This window comes from Scyliorhinus torazame, chromosome 12 (genome assembly GCF_047496885.1).
Source record: "Scyliorhinus torazame isolate Kashiwa2021f chromosome 12, sScyTor2.1, whole genome shotgun sequence".
Classification (NCBI taxonomy): Eukaryota; Metazoa; Chordata; class Chondrichthyes; order Carcharhiniformes; family Scyliorhinidae; genus Scyliorhinus; species Scyliorhinus torazame.
This window is the reverse complement of record NC_092718.1, coordinates 20,708,250-20,730,531: the sequence shown is the minus strand read 5'-3', so window position 1 is coordinate 20,730,531 and position 22,282 is coordinate 20,708,250. Positions and strand designations below refer to the sequence as shown.

The window sequence follows — 22,282 nt, the reverse complement described above, 5'->3', positions numbered from 1 at the left end:
AATTCCCTGGCCAGCGGCCTGACAAATCTCCATGGATCCACCCCCCCCCCCCCAAATCTGGTCCATAAACCCCCTGAGCACCTTGGCCGCAGCCGGCCTCTTACCCGTCCTGGACCTAGACCGGTCCAGTGCTGAAGTCCGCCCCGCCCCCCCCCCCATTATCAAACTTCCTACCTCCAGATCTTGAATCCGACCCAGCATGCGTTTCATAAATCCGGCATCACCCCAATTCGGGGCATTATCGTTCACCAGTACCACCCGCACCCCCTGCAACCTACCGCTCACCATCCCATATCGACCTCCATTATCCACTACAATATTCATTGCCTCAAACGATACCCTCTTTCCCACCAGTATTGCAACCCCTCTGTTCTTCAGATCCAGCCCTGAATGAAAGACCTGCCCTACCCATCCCTTTCGCAGCCTAACCTGATCTGCCACCTTCAAAATGTGTCTCCTGGAGCATAACCACGTCTGTCTTCAGTCCCTTTAAGTGCACGAACACCCGGGCCCTCTTAACCGACCCGTTCAGGCCCCTCACATTCCAAGTTATCAGCCGGATTGGGGGGCTACTCTTTCCCCCCCCCCCCCCCCCCCCCAGCCGACTAGCCATCTCCTTTTCTAGGCCAGCCACCTGCCCACACCTCCCGCACCCTCCAGTCCCCCAGGCGGCGGACCCCCGCCCCGACTACCTCTCCTACTTCCTGCTCCCTTTTGGCCAATGCAGCAGCAACCCTGTCCCCCCCATTTCCCCCCCCCCCAGCTAGATCCACATCTCGCCATTTTGCTCCCCCCATGACACTCCCGTAAGTCAACTGACTCCTGCTGACCCCGGCCTCTCCCGTCATTCCATCGACCCCCCAGTATGAAAATCCCCCCATCCCTTGGCAGTCAGTGAGCGCTCCCCTCCAGCACCGCCCTCCCCGGCTCCACCCCCATCCTTCCCTACCGCGGGAAAAAGCCTGCGCTTTCCTGAGCCGGCCCCGCCCCCTCTGGCGCAGCTCCTTTTTGTGCCCTTACCCCAACTCCCCATCCCTGCGCCTCCACTCCCCCTCTTCCTCCGTGAGGCCCTGCCCCTCCAACACCGACGCCCACACTCTCCCACAGCCCCCACATCAAATCCATTCACCCATCCACTCCCAGCACTCAAACCCAGAGAACATTCCCCAAATGCAATAAACACAGTAAACATCTGCCCACGACCAACCCTCAATTTATGTCCAACTTTTCAGTTTGCATGCCTCATCTGGCGTTTCAAAATAGTGGTGCCGATCTTGGCACGTGACCCAAAATCGCGCTGGCTGCAGCATCCCGAACTTCACCCCCTTCTGATCGAGCACCGCCTTAGCCCGGATTAAAAAAACAGCCCTCTTCTTAGCCACCTCCGCACTCCAGTCCTGGTAAATTCGGATCTCCATGTTCTCCCACCTGCTGCTCCGCTCTTTTTTGGCCCATCTCAGGACACACTCTCTGTCCATAAAGCGGTGGAACCTCACCACTACTCCCCTTGGCGGCTCATTGGCTTTGGGTCTCCTTGTCAGGACCCGATGAGCCTCATCTAGCTCCAGGGGCCTCGGGGAAAGCTCCCGCGCCCATCAGCGAATTGAGCATCGTGCTCATGTATGCCCCGGCATCGGGCCCCTCCACTCCTTCAGGGAGACCCAGAATCCAAAGTTTCTTCCTCCTCTACCTATTCTCCAGGTCCTCTAATTTTTCCGCCCACCTCTTGTGCAGCGCCTCGTGCACCTCGGCTTCACCGCCAGGCCCAAGATCTCATCCTCGTTCTCCGACACTTTTTGCCGCATCTCCCGGATCGCCGCCCCTTGGGCCTTCTGGGTCTCCACAAGCTTCTCAATCGCCACCTTCATTGGCGCCAGCATTTCTGTCTTCAGCTCCTCAAAGCAGCGTTAAAGAAGCTCCTGCGCCCATGCTGCTTGGTCTCCACCCGCCGCCATCTTGCTTTTCCTCCCTCTCACTTTTCGCTGCCCCAAGATCACTTTTTTAACTGGTCTACTCCTGGTCCAATCCATATAATGTCGGGGGGGACCTTGCTGTCATCTTCCCACACTGGAAGCCGTCGAACAATTGCCGTTGGGGCCCCTCTGGAGAGCCCAAAAGTCCGTTCCCGGCGGGAGCTGCCGAACGTGCGACCTACCTCGGCATAGCCGCACCCGGAAGTCCACACCATCCTTATTTGGAGTTGCATTGAACCTGTGACTGTGAACAAATGGCAAATTCCTGGACATCCCTCCCTAACAGCACTGTGGATGTATCTACACCACATGGACAGAAGTGATTCAGGAAGACGGCTCACTCCCTGCACAGTCTCCCTGTGTTTGCGTGGATTTCGCCCTCACGACCCAAAGATGTGCTGGGTAGGTGGATTGGCCAAGCTAAATTGCCCCTTAATAAAACAAAACGGAAGACGGCTCACCATCACCTCTTGAGAAAGATTAAGGATGGGAAATAAATGCTGGCTTAGCCAGCAACATCCATAATCCTGTCAATTTTGTATCACCATTTATAGCTCTGAGCAGTGATGCATGAAACAGAATTTGCAATTAGCCTGAACTTAAAAACTGGTGGAAGGTTTAGAGTCTCAATGACTTATTCTGCATAGTGCTGAGCTTTATTCTGTGGTGTATTCATATAATAAACTGATAATTGGAGCTTCAGTACTAGTTATGATATTGACCCTTTGATCAGTAGACCATCCACCGGTCACTGTATAAAACAGAGGCACACAAAAGTATTGTTTTGATTCGTGATTCTGATATGGAAATGTAAGGTAACATTTTTAAGTGACATTTGTTTTGCTGTCCCAATAAATTGCTGCCAAAATGCGAGTTTTATTTCTGCTGACTGCATTCGCTTAGAAAATTGGCATAAGGTTAATTGCAAAACATAGAATAACGGTGAGATAGGTTTGCCTACATAATTAAACTGATGGACGTTTTGGAGGGTCGTCGCTGTATCTCCAACAGATTTGATTGTGTGACAAAAATTAGAATCATAGAATTTACAGTGCAGAAGGACGCCATTCGGTCGGTCAAGTGTGCACCGGCCTTTGGAAAGAGCACCCTTCTTACGCCCACGCCTCCATCCTATCCCTGTAACCCAGCAACCTGACCTAACCTTTTGGTCACTGGGGCAATTTAGTATAGCCAATCCACCTAACCTGCGCATCTTTGTACTGTGTGGGGAAACTGGAGCACCCGGGGGAAACTCATGCAGACACGGGGAGAAAGTGCAGACTCCTCACAGACAGTCACCCGAGGCTAGAATTGAACCCGGGTCCCTGGAGCTGTGAGGCAGCAGTGCTAACCACTGTGCCAGTGTTCCCCCTTCAATTCAGGCGCAACCCATCCTGCTTGTACAGGTCCCATCTGCCCAGAAGCAATCACAATGATCCACGGTATTCATTTCTGATTTTTGATTCAAATCCATTCGCAGAAACTAATCCGAAACATTGGAATCTGGGGAGGGATTCTCCGACCCCCCGCCGGGTCGGAGAATCGCCGGGGGCTGGCGTGAATCCCGCCCCCGCCGATTGCCGAATTCTCCGGCACCGGATATTCGGCGGGGGCGGGAATTGCGCCGGTTGGCGGCCCCCCCCTTGGCGATTCTCCAGCCCGGATGGGCCGAAGTCCCGCTGCTGGAATGCCTGTCCCGCCGGCGTGGATTAAACCACCTCTCTTACCGGCGGGACAAGGCAGCGCGGGCGGGCTCCGGGGTCCTGGGGGGGGGGCGCGGGGCGATTTGGCCCCAGGGGGTGCCCCCACGGTGGCCTGGCCCACGATCGGGGCCCACCGATCCGCGGGCGGGCCTGTGCCGTGGGGGCACTCCCTTCCGCCTTCGCCATGGTCTCCACCATGGCGGAGGCGGAAGAGACTCCCTCCACTGCGCATGCGCGGGGATGCCGTGAGTGGCCGCTGACGCTCCCGCGCATGCGCCGCCCGGCAAAGTCAGTTGCGCGCCAGCTGGCGGGGCACCAAATGCCTTTCCCGCCAGCTGGCGGGGCGGAAATCAGTCCGGCGCGGGCCTAGCCCCTCAAGGTTAGGGCTCGGCAGCTCAAGATGCGGAGGATTCCGCACCTTTTGGGCGGCGCGATGTCGGACTGATTCGCACCGTTTTTGGCGCCGGTCGGCGGACATCGTGCCGATTGCGGAGAATCCCGCCCCTGATTCCTGTCCTAAATATATTTCAATATAATATTGCAAGCTTTAATTACAAACTAATGAAATTAAAAATTCAGGTTTGAACACTTGTGGTTCAGTTTGTTTTGTTTCAAATGAGGTGCGATCAGGTTGTCCTATTTGCACGTAAGATCCAAAGTAATTGATTTGAAGCTTCATTGAAAGAAAGGAAGAGGCAGTTTGCAATTCCTGCCACAGAATTAGTTTACAGTTTCCAAGAATCCATTAGATTATTTATAGGCTGGATTCGCTGTGATTGATTTTTTTTTTTTCTCTTCTGTCCCTAGGTGAAGATTTGTGTGAAGTGACTGTGTTACACGGATGGCCAGTCACACTGCCAACCACCAGCCTTCTGGATGAAAACTGGGTTTGACTTGTCATCTGTATCAGCTTTCCTTTCAGCTTCGTGCATATTACAGACTGTGTATAGCAAAATCTAAATTATCTCTTGTCCAGTTTATCACCAGAGCAATAATCCTGTCTGTTTCCTGTGGACTTTATAGAAAGCTTTTTTTTTAAAAAAAAAAAAGACCTATTTTATTATGTTTTGAACTGCATCAGATTTGTATGTATGACACTAGTTGTGTGTTTGTACTCTTGTCCAAAGTAGCATATTTGTACTGCAAGACTGAGATGAAGTGGAATGTAATTTAGCGCTTAAATGGGTTTCCAGGGTGAGGTGTGGTGTTAGGTCTTTGGTTTGGAAATGATACACGCACACACTGTCAGACTGGGGCAGCACATGGTCACTTTTCAAAATGTGTGATTCCTTCAATGTCGATTATTCGTACGCGTCTGCAAGTAAAAGTAAAGTCGCCACAGTCCATGGTGACCATGGGATGCTTTCCCCTTTTGAGGGGGAGAGCCGACTGGGGATGATTTAACCTGAAGGTCACCGCACCTCGGGAGTGGGGCAAGGTTGAGAAGGTGGGGGCCTTCGTGAATAACCTCAGCCGGTACAGGAATTGAACCTGTGCTGTTGGTCTCGCTCCGCATCATGAACCAGCTGTCCAGCCAACAAGTATGCAAGTCCGGATTGATCCTTTTCTATATAATATTGTGAGCGGTTCCCAAGAATTTTTACAACCTGTGAATGAATCCTACATTTGGGGTGGTGGAGCAAATCAATTGATTAGCAGATAGTTGGTATGTATTTTGTAGAAAAATTGGCTCTGCATGGTCATGTGGACTAATCATAAGGATCATACTGTGTGGAGCAGGACCTAATCTGGTAGGTTATCTAAGGAATTGGTAATATAGTATTTATAATTTAACACTTGTTGGAAAAATACATTAACCTGCTTCTGCTTGCAAGAGACAAGTGCACAGTGAAAATTCAAGTATGGAACCACATAAATGGCTGACCTGAAAGTTACTAAAATGTATGGATCATGGTGGTATGGTGAAGTGCTCTGAAGTACTATTCGGTGGTATGTTGGCTGTAGCCCTAGTTTGAGCCTCCACTCCCAACGTTCTGTTATAACTGGCTGCAACAGTTAACGCTGTTCAAACTGTATGCAGGAGCTCATATGATTGTATGGTTTAAGCATGACAGTTGTAAAAATGCTCAACATGTCTTTCAGTTTACTTGTGTTGGACAGACTCTCATCACGAGTACTTTGCCAGACTGCAAGTTTTAAAAACAAAACTATGCTGTGCTCCAGTTGACCGCTTTCTGGTTCAGGGTTGGGCTCCTGGATTTATTCTTCACAGCGAATAGTGCACCACGTAGTTGCTATTATGTTTCTGTGCATCAGTAACATTACACGACATGCAAATTCACACTTCAATCAATATTTAGATCATAGAATAGAAGACCATAGAATCCAGAAGGAAGGAAGCCATTCAAGTCTGCACCGACCCTCTGAAAGAGCACTCCACCCGAGCCCACTCCCCAGCTCTATCCCTATAACCCCACTTACCTAACCTTTTTAAAATCTTTATTGTCACAAGTAGACATACATTAACACTGCAATGAAGTTACTGTGAAAAGCCCCTCACCGCCTCATTCCGGCGCCTGCTCGGGTACATGGAGGGAGAATTCAGAATGTCCAAATTATCTACAACACTTCTTTCGGGACTAGTGGAAGGAAACCGGAACATCCGGAGGAAACCCACGCAGATGTGGGGAGAACGTGCAGACTCCACAGACAGTTACCCAAGGCTGGAATTGAACCGGGTCCCTGACACTGAGGCAGCAGTGTCAATACCTTTCATTATTTAATTATCTCAGTCAATCATCTTAACCTCCCAATACTGGCGTTACCACTAACTGACATGAAACCAGTACCCCATCCAAATGTTCCATTATTCACAAAGTTCTTTGCAGGCCCGATCCATGATTAAAAGACACTAATTGTGCATGCAGCAGGAATTTCTCATGCCAACCGCTATGTTTTACTGAAATTTAATGAAGGAAGGGAAGAGGAGTACATCAAATACAGTTGTGTGTATTTCACACATTCAATGTTGCACTTTAAGTAACTGTGAGAGCACTGCATTTTTAACATATATTCCATTTGCCATTTGTTACTAGAAGCTGTTGACTCAACAGAATCATCAAGTGGTAGGATGCAAGTACTTTAGTACATGATAAGAGGACCAGTATTGCTGAATGTAATTTTAAAAAATACATACCGTCGCCATTAACGTGTGGCAGTCCATAGTGATAGGCTCAAAGGAACAGGCTCAGAGGAACAGGAACATTCTCAAACTTGTTTTTCCCTCAGAGCGTTAAAAGCAAGGTGGATGTAGAAGATGAATTATTGTAAGTATTGTCATACTGTTTTTAGTTGTCAAAAAGATTGAGAATAAGTCCTCAGCCATACCTCTTTACTGTCCTCTTTCAATCCAAATGCCCTAATTATAAACAGCACAGTCGGGGAAAACCAGCAAGGCCCTGCAGTCGGCAGAAGCTGCAAAAGTCTGCTAATGTACCATTTCTACAGAAAGCTACACTCCGGCCCCTAAATGCCAACACAAATTGCACCCTTTCAAGGTATTGCATGCTGAACTAATTAGCCTGTCACATCAGTTAAATTGCTGCTCTGTCAATAACTAGTAAATCAAAGGAGTTTCAATATCTTCACACCACCCTGGTAAAACCCAGGATTTAAATGTCAATACAGGATTGCTAAATCTGAACTAGCAAAGGAGTGCCGCTATTTAATTATGTAGATTATGTCACAAAGTACTTGACATTTTCATTGCTATCAAGTTGTTTGTACGTGGTTGTTGAGCAAGAGGAGGATGGCTCCTTGCTGCGATCCCCAAACAATTTGGTAGCCTACCAATGGAGTTGCGTCAAGAAGGGCCACTTGGATGAGGTGCCAAAGGGCGAGGACAGGATTAGACTCTGCCATGATGTCCCCCACAGACCATTCTCCCAACGCTCCTTGTCCAGGAAAGACTTGTATCGTCTTTCACAGCCCCAGGATATGGCCCAAAGCATTTCACAGCCAATCAGTTGATTTTTTGGAAATGTAATTTTTGTAATGCTTGGGCCTGATGAATAATTGTTTAGATGAGGTATCAATGGGAACCTGATGTCCTTTCCACCATACTCCAAAAAGAGTCAAAATGCTTTGCTTCGTTGGCGGGAGGTGTGAGGTGGTGATGGGGTGTTAAAATTTGAGGGGTAAATAGAACCATTTTAACTGTGTGAGAACTATCTTTCAAAATAATAAGTTTTACTTAGTCCGTGATGAAGGAGTGGGTTCAAAAAAAAAACCTAAAATCTTTCTAATAGAGGGAGGTCCTGTTATTTAACTTATGAAATGAACCTGAAATTTTATTTAAACCCACGTACAGATTTATTCAAATTAGAATATACAAGGACATATGTGTACATTGCCATGCCTGCAAATATGTGCACCTACTTGTAAATAGTCACCTTTTGTCTGCTGAAAATGAATTGGAACCAATGGGGCATAAACGCAAGATTAGTACAATAAGTGTAAGGGCAGACATTAGAATTTGTTTACGCTAAGGGTTTATTTTATTGTGGTGCAGCTTTATCATGTGGCAATGTGTAGCACATACTTGTGCATTACGTTATCAGTTACACATAGGTTTACACCTTCCCTATTAAGTGCCATTTTGTACCGTAAATTGACAATCAGCATCTTATTAGTGAGTATTGACATTTTAGTCAATGGTCTTTTATATCTATTGTACAACCAACGAATGTTTGAAGAGAACGTGTAAATGATAGAAAGAACATGTATTGGAACTAACATCTGAAGTTAGTTGATCGTGTCAATTTTATTGATTTTTCTCAATTTTATGATGTGTTACACTACTGATTTTATGTTTACATCTTGTTTGTACAAAAGGAAAGATTTTAATGTCCAAGTGCATTTTTTTTTTCTTAAATTATCTTTATTTAGACCTTCAGAACAGTAATTTGAACTTGTTTGTGGAGCAGATTACAATATTCACATTGATGTTGCTTAATTTCTTCAGCGTTCATGGAGCCGAAGTGAAATTAACCCATTATTGGCTTGATGAGGCTATCCCCCCAAGGTAGTGAGTGACTCATTTTTGTTAAGGTACAAGAGGTGAATGATGATAGTTATCAGGAGACACAAATTTAAAGGAAGTGAAACTTTAGCTAGAAAAGAAGGGAAGTCGAGAATTCTTTTTCACCCATAGGATGGCAGAGTTGTAGGGCAAGTTAGCAGGGAAGGGCTTTGAAGCAGCCAGCGTAACCAAATTCAAAAGCTGAATATCCTATCTCGGGAATGAGTGGCTGCAGTGGATCTCTGAAAATGGGGCAGGTTTGCTGGATGCAAAGGCTTTTTGTTTCCAAATAATTACATTTGTAGCATGATGTGTGCAACTAAAAGCTCTTCAATTAGTTCTCAACCAACCCTGCCACCCCTTAACCATCGTCAAGTAACAGGGGAAATTGTCTTGCTTTCAGAGGCGCAAATTTCCGGGTGCAGTTGGAATGCTGATTTTGCACTAATGTAAAAGGAGTTTGCTTGCACATCCATCACACAAGCAGTTGTAGCATTCAAAAGACCACAAACTAAAAGCCCTCAGAACTCCCTGGCCTGAATTGATAACAAGTTCATGCAGGTTGGCAAGTCCCAAACTTTCAGTGGTGCCAATTGTGAAATTATTTTGTTTTTATACTGCTTATATCAGACCCATTGCAAAGATTGACATTCACTTTAATTTTTGGATCATTGAATTATTTCGACAAACACCGTTTTTGGGTGTTCCGCCTGCACTTGAAAATGGTGACATTTTGTCTACTGCTGGCTGAATAGGAACCAATGAGGCATAAATGCCTGATTAATATTACAAGTGTAAGGGCAGACATTATGCCAAGGGTTTATTTTAGTGCAGCGCAGTTTAATCATGTGGCTATTGGAAGTTGTCAACCACTATACTTGAAGAGGCAATTAGATAGTCACTTCGAAAAGATATTTGTGTCTGGGGAATGAGCATGGAAGTGAGAGAGTCGATTTTCTGTTCCTGATGAAGGGGCACCAATTCATTTCAAACCAAAGATCCTAAAGCAAGCTGGATAATTAAAATCCTGAAGTTATTTTAATCATATTTTTTTCTCACGTGCAGTGTTGAGAGCAAAATCTTTCATCTGTTATTTTCCTTAAAAGAATAAATTTGAGCAAAAAAGGCCTCTTCATATTTTCATCCATCCTGCCTTCTGGCAGTTGATAGATTTTTGTTCAAGGGTGGGATTGACTGAATTTTAAAAATGCACAGGTAAAGCTTAATTAAACACCAAAAATGATTATTCTTTGAATCTTGTAGCCGTGTAGCAAAACCCATGATTAGAAGTATGCGTTGTTCATGCTATAGATGTTTGAAACTTGGGTGGGTCTATTTGTGTGTGGGGGGGGGGGGGGGGAATCTATATTTTATCTTTGGAAAGTCCCTGCCTTGGTTAAATTCAATTGATCTGCTTGAAAGAAGATGGCCTTGATTTGAAATGTTAAAATATTCATTCTATTTGAATGTTATAGTAGATTAATTTTAATACACAATTTTGGATAAACTGGATAGCTGTTGCTGTATCAGCAGACTCCCAGAAATAATGTGGGGTGACGTTTAAGGACGATGGAAGAGGGCTGCACAGTGGCGCAGTGGTTAGCACTGCTGCCTCAAGGCGCCCAGGACCCGGGTTTGATCCCGGCGGGGTCACTGTCCGTGTGGGGTTTGCACATTCGCCCTGTGTCTGCATGGGTCTCACCCCCACAACCCAAAGATGTACAGGCTAGGTGGATTGGCCATGCTAAATTGCTCCTTCATTGTAAAGAAAAATGAAATGGGTATTCTAAATTTATTTTAAGAGAGGACGATGGAAGAACTTGCTTTTTTTAGACATGTTTTGAGATCTTTAATGCCTGTTAAATTAGTGGAACTCTTTGAAGAATGCCATGTCCCAACAATACCTCATTTCATCAATACTGTACTGGAGTTTTTCAGGTCCTATCGTGGGGTCCAGTCAAAACGTGCCAATTCATGAGCTGTTTTTAAAGACGCAGCCTTTTTTATTGTGGTTGAAAACTATGACAAATGTGCACTATAGTGATGTGCCAGGTTTGTAGAAAGGAAAGTTGATAATTCAATTATTCCTGGCCTGATATATTTTGGTTAGACACGTGTATAATTCACGAAACAATCGCAATGCTAATTCACGCGTGCGTATCCTTTGTTCTACTATTTCAAGCATCTTTATGATTCCCCATTCAAAAAATTTGATTTTTTAAATATAAATTTAGAGTATGCAATTATTCTTTTTCAAATTAAGGGACAATTTAGCGTGGCCAATCCACCTAACCACATCTTTGGGTTGTGGGGGTGAGACCCACGCAGTCACAGGGAGAATGTGCAAACTTCACACGGACAGTGGACCGGGATTGAACCTGGGTCCTAGGTGGCGTGAGACAGCAGTGCTAACCACTGCACCACCATGCTGCCCTGTTCAAAGAATTTGTGTGCACAATTTCAACAACAATTCTTTGATGATAGTTCCACATTCTGCCTGTGTAATTTATTTTTCTAACCTCCTGTACATTTTATTGCCACAATGTCAGTCACTGGAAACTGCTCCTACAGTTTACCTTATCACAGCTCCTATCTTGAAAACCTTATTTTTTTCTTCTTTTAATAAATTTGAGTACCCAGTTTTTGTCCAATTACAGGGCAAATTTAGCGTGGCCAATTCACCTGCCCTGCACATATTTTGGGTTGTGGGGGTGAGACCCACAGGGAGAATGAGCAAACTCCACACGGACAGAGATCTGGGGCTGGGCTTGAACCTGGAACCTTGGCACCGTGAGGCAGCAGTGCTAACCACTGCGACACCGTACCGCCCTGTAATCCTGAAGACCTATACAGATGCCTTTGACCTTCTCAGCTCTTGCCAATAAAACATATGCTTCAAAAGCCTCTTTGTTGTAATCTTTTGTGGGCATTTAAAGAGCTTTTTTGAAAACCACTTAAAATAGGGCAGACTAAAAATCCTTTAGCTGTTCAGCCTTGATTAGAAGGAACTAAGCCAGGATCTCATTAAGACATGCAAGATAGGTATAGGTTTAAAACACTAAATTCAGAAAATTCTTCACACTGTATGACTAACAAAAGGGTCTGAAAAATACGATAATTTGGGCAAAATCTCAGAAATAATTTATTGAACTATTGTGAAGGGGGAAACTTGAGATAGATTAATTGAAAGCAGCTGAATGATTCCTCTTGTGAAAGGTACCCTGACAACCACCTTGAATTAAAAAAAACGTGCTGGAAAAATCTAGCAGCTCTGGCAGGATTTGTGGAGCGAGAGGAGTTAATGTTTCCAGTTGATTATGGCACTTCTTTGGGATAGCCACTAGAGGGTGGTCTCATCAACCGTTTTGAATTTGGTTCACTGCAGTCAGAGTGCCACTGATCCCGCAGCCTAATCCCCCACTGCCATGTGTAACACTAACCTCAGAGGCAGCTTTTGTTTTTTTGGATAATAATGCTGCTGCCAATGAGACCAAGAGAATAGGGATAGAATGTACAAGTCTATGTTGATGATTGGGAAAACAGTGAGAGATGGTGAGAAGCCAAACGCCATTCTCCCTTTCTATTAAACCAAAGTGTCTTGGTTTCGGTAAACTGCTCCTTTGACTTTGGCTCCCAGCATTAATCCTTTTAGTAACTATATTTTATGGCTACCCAAGTTGATGCAGTTGCACACTAAAAGCTTATTTCAAAGCAGTAACCACCTTCTGGATTTATTATCAATAATGGAAGGTCAGAGTTGTCCTTCAACGACAATCTTTGGCCTTGGACCATACCAGAGCAGAGAAGTGCAGTTAAGTTTCTCATTAGAACTCTAAAGAAGAATCCTTGTTGCATATTTGCAAGAGTATTGAAGTCTCAGCAGCCAAAGCATGCAGAGTGCATGCTTTTTGGGGAAGGTGGTTAAATTTGGGGAAATTACCATATCGCTTCAACGATTGAATCCTAAATTAGCAGCCATAAATAGTCATCTCCAAACATAAACGGGCACTTTTGCTTATGAAGGATGTCCAGAACTGTTTAAAAAGATACAGCACCAGCAACTAATTTTAAACAACACTGCACATGCAAGCCAACCCCACACAATTATGATGGTGTCTTATTTGAGTTAGAATTCTTCCGTGAACATATGCATCAAACCTAAAGCACTTTGCATCCGTATTTGTTGATTTTAATCTTCTCTTGCATCTAGTGTTATAAACCGAATATGTGTACAAATGCCTATGGTTGTCACCTGTTTCTCGCTCAAGCTGTCCAAACATGCAACACTACTTCATTTAACCACGTTCCACAGACTTGAGAAATATTAGTTGCATCAAGAGGCTTCTCATTGCACCCAATCCAATTGATGGATTGGGAAGAAGGAATTTAAATATTGTTTCGCGTTTCGAAATTGTGTTTTAGCTTTTCTCACGGGTGACATTCTGTACTTTAATATCAATGTGCTCAACACGCCAACACCTTGCTGAATTTTTATTGCAATGATTATAGGACACTGGTGGTTGAACGGCACTTGATATGCCCCTAATTTATGGTCCGTTTTTTGTTTGTTACACTGGAGCATTGTTATATCAGAATAAGTTTAAATTGTAATTGTGTCTCGTGTGGTTTCTGGAATTATTCACACTGGATATTTTATGTAGATTTTTTACTTAATTGTCTCATTTTAAAATCATGTGTATGCAGAACAGAAACTGGAATGTTAGCAAATCTGTGATTTGGTTATCTTTTGTGTTGCAGCCATGCCCTCTCTGTTATTAATAAATCATTTATATCTTTACCCTGAGAATTCTTGCATTATTTATTTTAGTTCTTGGATATCCAACTTCATTCAATTGACTGGAGAGACTGGGCAATTTTACATTAGCTTCTTTCCCAGACGAAACCTCAGTCAGCATAGTTTCAACAGTTTATAACATTCATAGAGAATTTGTTCCATTTCCACATTGGAAATGTCGAATTGCCAGTTGAAGCAAGAAGGAAATTGCACTATGAGACTGCTCACATTATCAAGATATCCCAAATCATAATGAACAATACAATGGCTAATTTTGTTTTGGAAATGGTGTCTGAGGATAAAATTTTGGCCAGAGGGCAGCATGGTGGTGCATCACGGCGCCGATGACCCCGCGTTCAAACCCTGCCCTGGTTTGCTGTCCATGTGAAGTTTGCACATTCTCCCCGTGTCTGATTGGGTCTCAACCCCACAACCCAAAGATGTGCAGGGTAGGTGGATTGGCCATGCTGAATTGCCTCCGAATTGGAAAATAAAATTGGGTACTATTTTTTTTTTTTAAATGTTGGCCAAGTTACTGACTCCCTTATGCTGTTTGAAGGACTATTGAGGAATCTTTTATTTCAACCTGTACAGGAAAAACAGGGTTATGGTCTCCTGTAAAAGATGGCTCTTCTCTTTAACGATCTGGCTAGATTACATGATTACAAACTCCATTCCTAGAGTGGAGAGTGGAGCGTGAGCCCTCAATCTCAGACTCAGACTGGAGTGCCACCACTGAACTCAAGGTCTGCTGCCAGGACTCTGGTCTGATGCTGTAGCTGCATGTTACCTTTCGGGAATGTGGAAGGCAAATTCTGTGTTCTGTTTCAGGGCATGGGTGTTGGTGTATGAACTAAGTAAGTCTTAATTTAAAAAAAATAAATTTGGAGTACCCAATTAATTTTTTCCAATTAAGGGGCAATTTAACGTGGCCAATCCACCTACCCTGCACATCTTTGGGTTTGTGGGGGCGAAACCCACGCAAACGGGGCGAATGTGCAAACTCCAGACGGACAGTCATCGGCGGTGTGAAATGAAATGAAAATCGCTTATTGTCACAAGTAGGCTTCAAATGAAGTTACTGTGAAAATCCCCTAGTCGCCACATTCCGGCGCCTGTTCAGGGAGGCTGTTACGGGAATCGAACCGTGCTGCTGGCCTGCCTTGGTCTGCTTTCAAAGCCAGCGATTTAGCCCTGTGCTAAACAGCCCCAGTAGGCAGCAATGCTAACCACTGTGCCACCATGCTGCCCCTCTAAGTAAGTCTTCCTTATCCACTGACACCATCCCTCTCAGCAAATGTCTGAGGCTGAACCACATGGTTTGCAACCTTGATACCATATTTGTCTGGAGTTGAGTATCTGTACCATCAATAACATCACCTCCTCATGAAGCCCTCATCTGAGCCTGTTATCTCTAGACTGGACTATTCCAATACATTTACATTTGTCTACCGTAATGTCCCCTCAAGTATCTCGGAATTATTTTATTTTTATCCTGCCCTTGTGAAGTACTTCAAATGCTTCATTATGTTGGAGGGGTAATATTGAAATAAATTGTTACCTGAATGCTATTCTATAGGGCATTGGTGAGACCACGCTTGGACTAGTATACAGAGTTTTGGCTCCTTATCGAAGGAAAGATACACTTGCCTTAGAAGTGGCATAGCTGAGGGCTACTAGATTAATCCCTGAACTGAAGCGGCTGTCCTATGGTGAGAGATTGAGGAGAATGGACCTATAGCATTCACAAAAATGAGTGGTGATTTAATTGGAACATATAACATTCTTAGATGGTTTGACAGGGTAGATGCTATAGGGAAGCATTGGATCTTATCTGGTCCCAGTGAAATTCTGTTCTTAACACCGAGCTTTATGTTGAAAATTAAAACGTTGCCTGAAGCTTTTAAGTAATTTACACCCGTTTGGTGAAGGCAGGGAACCATGAAGAACACTCACTAAACAGCCCAACGTTTTTGTTTCAATGTGTAGGTAGAAAATTGCATAGAAATGGGTGGCAAGGTAGCATAGTGGTTAGCACTGGTGCTTCACAGCACCAGGGTCCTGGGTTCCATTTCCACTTGGGGGTCCCTGTGCGGAGTCTGCAAGTTCTCTCTGAGTGGGTTTCCTTTGGGTGCTCCGGTTTCCTCCCACAAGTCCTGAAAGAAGTGCTGTTAGGTTAATCAGACTGTCTGAATTCTCCCTCAGTGTAAAAAAAACAGGCGTTGGAGTGTGGCGACGAGGGGCTTTTCACAGTAACTTCATTGCAGTGTTAATGTAAGCCTACTTGTTACACTAATAGAGTATTGTTATAATATTATTTTGAATTCGTATTTAATTATGGGTGGCAAAATGGTTAGCACTGCTGCATCACTGTGCCAGGGACCGGGTTCAATTCTGACTTTGGGTGACACCACTGAGTCTGCACATTCTCCCCCTGTGTGGATTTCCTCCGGGTGCTCCAGTTTCCTCCCACAGTCCAAAGATGTGCTGGTTAGGTGGATTGGCCATGATAAACTGCTCCCTCGTGTCCAACGGTTGGGTAGGGTTATAATATAATAATCTTTATTGTCACAAGTAGGCTTACATTAAAACTGCACTGAAGTTACTGTGACAAGCTCCTAGTCGCCACATTCCGGCGCCTGTTCGGGTACACAGAGGGAGAATTCAGAATGTCCAATTCACCTCGCAGCACGTCTTTCGGGACTTGTGGGAGGAAACCGGAGAAAAGATAAGAGTGGGGAGGGGGGGGGAGCAATGTTAGCGTGCTCTTTGGGATAGTTGATGCGGACTCAATTGGCCGAACGGCCTCCTGCACGGTTGGGATTCTATGATTCTAATGCGTGAGGCTTACCAGAATGATGTATTTGTCTAAATATTGCAGGAAAGCATTATTGAGCCAGAAAATTGCTTTCCTGCAAAAGGTCACTTCAAAAGAGCCATTAACCCCGAGTGGCAACGTAGCCCTGTGGCACCAATTAGAACATGGAACTTGGAAAGAGCCAGTGAAGAGCTTCCTGAATAAGCCAGAAGATCACTGACTGACTGTCACTGTAATCAAACAACTGTTGCAGCGACCTTGGGGGGGGGGGGGGGGGGGGGGCGACACAACAAGAAACTGTTGCCAGCAGAATCATCACCTTACACTTACGAAGCTGTGTGCAAAAATTGGCTTTCTTTCATCGCTGTTTAACTTGACCTTTCCCATGCAATCTGCGCTATTATGTGGAATACAATGTGAAAATAATGAAAAAGATGTTACTGGCTTAATGTTCCTTCCTCGAGTGAAGTGGGGGCTGAAAACGTGGTGCAGGTTATGGGGCTGAGTCAGATCTGCCTTTGGACAAAGAACTCTGGAAGAAGAGGTAATATTAATTTTTTTTTAATTGACCATGGTGTCACGAGGGTGCCTCTGCTTCAGAATCATGTTGAGATTTTTTTTGTCAATGTAGAAAATAGAAAAAGATAAACCCCAAGCTGGAGAATTTTCCACTGGCTGCATTATTGAGCAGCGAGAAGATTAAAATGAAGAAAAGGAAGTGTGACTATTTTTAGAATGTGCATTTAAGCATTTGGAAGGGAGGACAAGAACAACCAGCTTTATATCCAGTCATATCTGCTGAAATGTGCATGGGGTGGAGTGGCGATGGGTAACAAAGCAATATCCTCCACCCACTCCTCCTCCAACAGCCCCTTCCCTCTGAGGAACAACTGAGGAACAAAGAAGCACAGGAACGGGCGCTTCGGCCCTCCAAGCCTGCGCTGACCATGCTGCCCGTCTAAATTAAAATCTTCTACACTTCCGGTATCCCTCTATTCCCATCCTATTCATGTATTTGAACAAGATGCCCCTTAAATGTCACTATCATCCCTGCTTCCACCACCTCCTCCGGCAGCCAGTTCCAGGCACCCACTACCCTCTGTGTTTAAAAAAAAAAAAAAAAAAAAAAAAAAAAAAAAAAAAAAACCTGCCTCGTACATCTCTAAACCTTGCCCCTCTCACCTTAAACCTATGCCCCCTAGTAATTGACCCCTCTACCCTGGGGAAAAGACTCTCACTCTGTCTATGCCCCTCATAATTTTGTAGACCTCTATCAGGTCACCCCTCAACCTCCGTCGTTCCAGTGAGAACAAACCGAGTTTATTCAACTGCTCCTCATAGCTAATGCCCTCCATACCAGGCAACATCCTGGTAAATCTCTTCTGCACGCTCTATAAAGCCTCCACATCCTTCTGGTAGTGTGGCGACCAGAATTGAACACTATACTCCAAGTGTGGCCTAACTAAGGTCCTATACAGCTGCAACATGACTTGCCAATTCTTCTACTCAATGCCCCGGCCATTGAAGGCAAGCATGCCGTCTGCCTTCTTGACTACATTCTCCGCCTGTGTTGCCTCTTTCAGTGACCTGTGGACCTGTACACCTAGATCTGTCTGACTTTCAGTACTCTTGAGGGTTCTACCATTCACTGTATATTCCCTACCTGCATTAGACCTTCCAAAATGCATTACCTCACATTTGTCCGGATTAAACTCCATCTGCCATCTCTCCGCCCAAGTCTCCAAATGATCTAAATCATGCTGTATCCTCTGACAGTCCTCATCACTATCCGCAATTCCACCAACCTTTGTGTCGTCTACAAACTTACTAATCAGACCAGTTACATTTTCCTCCAAATCATTTATATATACTATGAACAGCAAAGGTCCCAGCACTGATCCCTGCGGAACACCACTAGTCACAGCCCTCCAATTAGAAAAGCACCCTTCCATTGCTACTCTCTGCCTTCTATGGCCTAGTCAGTTCTGTATCCATCTTGCCAGCTCACCCCTGATCCCGTGTGACTTCACCTTTTGTACTAGTCTACCGTGAGGGACCTTGTCAAAGGCCTTACTGAAGTCCATATAGACAACATCCACTGCCCTACCTGCATCAATCAGCTTTGTGACATCTTCGAAAAACTCTATCAAGTTAGTGAGACACGACTTCCCCTTCACAAAACCATGCTGCCTCTCGCTAATACGTCCATTTGCTTCCAAATGGGAGTAGATCCTGTCTCGAAGAATTCTCTCCAGTAATTTCCCTACCACTGACGTAAGGCTCAGCGGCCTGTAGTTCCCTGGATTATCCTTACTACCCTTCTTAAACAAAGGAACAACATTGGCTATTCTCCAGTCCTCCGGGACATCACCTGAAGACAGTGAGGATCCAAAGATTTCTGTCAAGGCCTCAGCAATTTCCTCTCTAGGCTCCTTCAGTATTCTGGGGTAGATCCCATCAGGCCCTGGGGACAGAAGAACTAGGAACAGGAGTAGGCCATTTGGCCCCTCGAGCCTGCTCCGCCATTCAATGAGATCATGGCTGATCTTTGTGGACTCAGCTCCACTCTCCAGCCCGTACACCATATCCCTGAATCCTTTTATTTACCTATATTAAGGTAGACTTATCTAACTTAATATTTTTCAAGACGCCCAACACCTCGTCTTTTTGGATCTCTGTGACCCAGGCTATCTACACACCCTTCTCCAGACTCAACATCCACCAATTCCTTCTCTTTGGTGAATACTGATGCAAAGTATTCATTTAGTACCTCACCCATTTCCTCTGGCTCCACACATAGATTCCCTTGCCTATCCTTCAGTGGGCCAACCCTTTCCCTGGTTACTCTCTTGCTTTTTATGTACACGTAGAAAGCCTTGGGATTTTCCTTAACCCTATTTGCCAATGACGTTTCGTGACCCCTTCTAGCCCTCCTGACTCCTTGCTTAAGTTCCTTCCTACTTTCCTTATATTCCACGCAGGCTTCGTCTGTTCCCAGCCTTTTAGCCCTGACAAATGCCTTTTTCTTTTTGACGAGGCCTACAATATCTCTCGTTATCCAAGGTTCCCGAAATTTGCCGTATTTATCCTTCTTCCGCACAGGAACATGCCGTTCCTGAATTCCTTTCAACTGACATTTGAAAGCCTCCCACATGTCAGATGTTAATTTACCCTCAAACATCCGCCCCAATCTAGGTTCTTCAGTTCCCGCCTAATATTGTTATAATTAGACTTCCCCCAATTTAGCACATTCACCCTAGGACCACTCTTATCTTTGTCCACCAGCACTTTAAAACTTACTGAGTTGTGGTCACTGTTCCCGAAATGCTCCCCTACTGAAACTTCTACCATGTGGCCGGGCTCATTCCCCAATACCAGGTCCAGTACAGACCCTTCCCTAGTTGGACTATCTACATATTGTTTTAAGAAGCCCTCCTGGATGCTCCTTACAAACTCTGCCCCGTTTAAGCCCCTAGCACTAAGTGAGTCCCAGTCAATATTGGGGAAGTTGAAGTCTCCCATCAGAACAACCCTGTTGTTTTTACTCTTTTCCAAAATCTGTCTGCCTATCTGCTCCTCTATCTCCCGCTGGCTGTTGGGAGGCCTGTAGTAAAACCCCAACATTGTGACTGCACCCTTCTTATTCCTGATCTCTACCCATATAGCCTCACTGCCCTCTGAGGTGTCCTCCCGTAGTACAGCTGTGATATTCTCCCTAACCAATAGTGCAACTCCGCCACCCCTTTTACATCCCCCTCTATCCCGCTTGAAACATCTAAATCCTGGAACGTTCAGCTGCCAATCCTGTCCTTCCCTCAACCAGGTCTCTGTAATGGCAACAACATCATCGTTCCAAGTACTAATCCAAGCTCTAAGTTCATCTGCCTTACCAGTAATACTTCTTGCATTAAAACATATGCACTTCAGGCCACCAGGCCCACTGTTTTCAGCAATATCTCCCTGTCTGCTCTTCCTCAGAGCCATACTGGCCCTATTCCCTAGTTCTCCCTCAATGCTTTCACCTTCTGAGCTATTCCTCCAGTACCCACCCCCCTGCCATACTAGTTTAAACCCTCCCATGTGTCACTAGCAAACCTCGCGGCCAGGATATTTATGCCTCTCCAGTTTAGATGCAACCCGTCCTTCTTATACAGGTCACACCTGCCCCGGAAGAGCTCCCAGTGGTCCAGATAACGGAAACCCTCCCTCCTACACCAGCTGTTTAGCTACTCTATCTTCCTATTTCTAGCCTCACTGGCACGTGGCACAGGGAGAAATCCTGAGATTACAACCCTAGAGGTCCTGTCTTTTAACTTTCTGCCTAGCTCCCTGAACTCCTACTGCAGGACCTCATGCCCCTTCCTGCCTATGTCGTTAGTACCAATATGTACAACGACCTCTGCCTGTTTGCCCTCCCCCTTCAGGATTCCCATTACCCGCTCTGAGACATACTGGACCCTGGCACCAGGGAGGCAACATACCATCCTGGAGTCTCTTTCACGTCCACAGAAGCGCCTATCTGTGCCCCTGACTATAGAGTCCCCTATGACTATTGCTCTTCTGCGCTTTGACCCTCCCTGCTGAACATCAGAGCCAGCCGTGGTGCCACTGCTCTTCCTGCTGCTGTTTTCCCCTGATAGGCTATCCCCCCCGACAGTATCCAAAGGGGTATACCTGTTCAAGAGGGGGATAACCACAGGGGATTCCTGCACTGACTGCCTGCCCCTTCTGATGGTCACCCATTTCTCTGCCTGCATCTTGGATGTGACCACATTTATATAACTGCTATCTATGACGCTTTCTGCCACCTGCATGCTCCTAAGTGCATCCAACTGCTGCTCCAACCGAACCATGCGGTCTGTGAGGAGCTCTAGTTGGGTGCACTTTCTGCAGATGAAGCCATCCGGGACGCTTGAAGCCTCCCGGACCTGCCACATCTCACAGTCAGAGCACTGCACCTCCTAATTGACATTGCGTTAATTAATTAGTAAATTAAATTTTTAAAAATGTAAGAAAAAAAAAAGTTACTGTTAACTATGTGTTTCCTAGCACTAGATTTCTACTATAAATGTGAAAGCTAAATACAGCACTCTCCGATCTCTGGTTTAGATACCCCTCTAAATTATAATTAAGTAATTATGTTTAATTAGTTTAACAATGTTTAATTTTTAAATTTAGTGTAGATTCCCAACCAGCCAATCAGGTCACAGCTTTACTGTGATGCCACTTCAGTTTTCCCCCACACACAATTTGAAAAGGTAATAAAAATTAAAAATAAAAATAACTTACCTTCCCAGGATGCTCTCTGGTTCTTTCCCTGCAGATCTAAAGTTACAGGCCAGGAGAAAGAGAACAAAACAGTAAGGAAAAAGCAGCTTCTCCCACTCTGCACCGAATTACCTCACTGCACCAAATTACCAAGTTCCAATTTCCACTCTGGATGTGTCTCACTCACTCAGGCGGTGTCTCCTTGACCTGCACAAAGCTTACTGAGTGCGCTTTCTGTCTGTCTTTTATACAGACCTCAGCTAACCAGGGTGACTCGCATTACTTAAGCTTCAAACAGACAAATACAATGTACACCCTTGTGCCACTAAGCAGGCTTCAGGTGACTGACAGATAACTGCCTCTCTGCAATTAGGGTGGGGGCAGCTTCAGCCAGTCAGACACTAAGCTACACACTGCACGTTTAACTGAAAAACAGCAGAATTAGACTTAGTCTAAGAATTAGACTTACCACTTACCTTTCCTGGTTACCTCACTGCACCAAATTACCAAGTTCCAATTCCCACTCTGGATGTGTCTCACTCCGGCTGTGTCTCCTTGACCTACGCAAAGCTTCAGGAGTGTTGCCTACGATCACTGTCTTGGCTCATCCATTAAGAATGGTCCATTGGGCAATATATCGGAAGCAAGTCTGTGAGCTGTACCTCAGTAAGAGTCAGCACCTTC

The 22,282-nt window shown here is 45.2% G+C and overlaps 1 protein-coding gene across 1 annotated transcript in view; it reads left to right on the top strand.

Moving 5' to 3' along the window:
* fam174b (family with sequence similarity 174 member B) overlaps positions 1 to 13,515 on the top strand; it is a 33,424-nt gene extending 19,909 nt beyond the window's left edge. The window contains exon 3 of the mRNA XM_072470510.1: positions 4,484 to 13,515. Coding sequence (XP_072326611.1) covers positions 4,484 to 4,487 — 4 coding nt within the window. The 3' untranslated portion in view covers positions 4,488 to 13,515. The remainder of the gene's footprint in view (positions 1 to 4,483) is intronic.
* Positions 13,516 to 22,282: the final 8,767 nt, after the last annotated feature.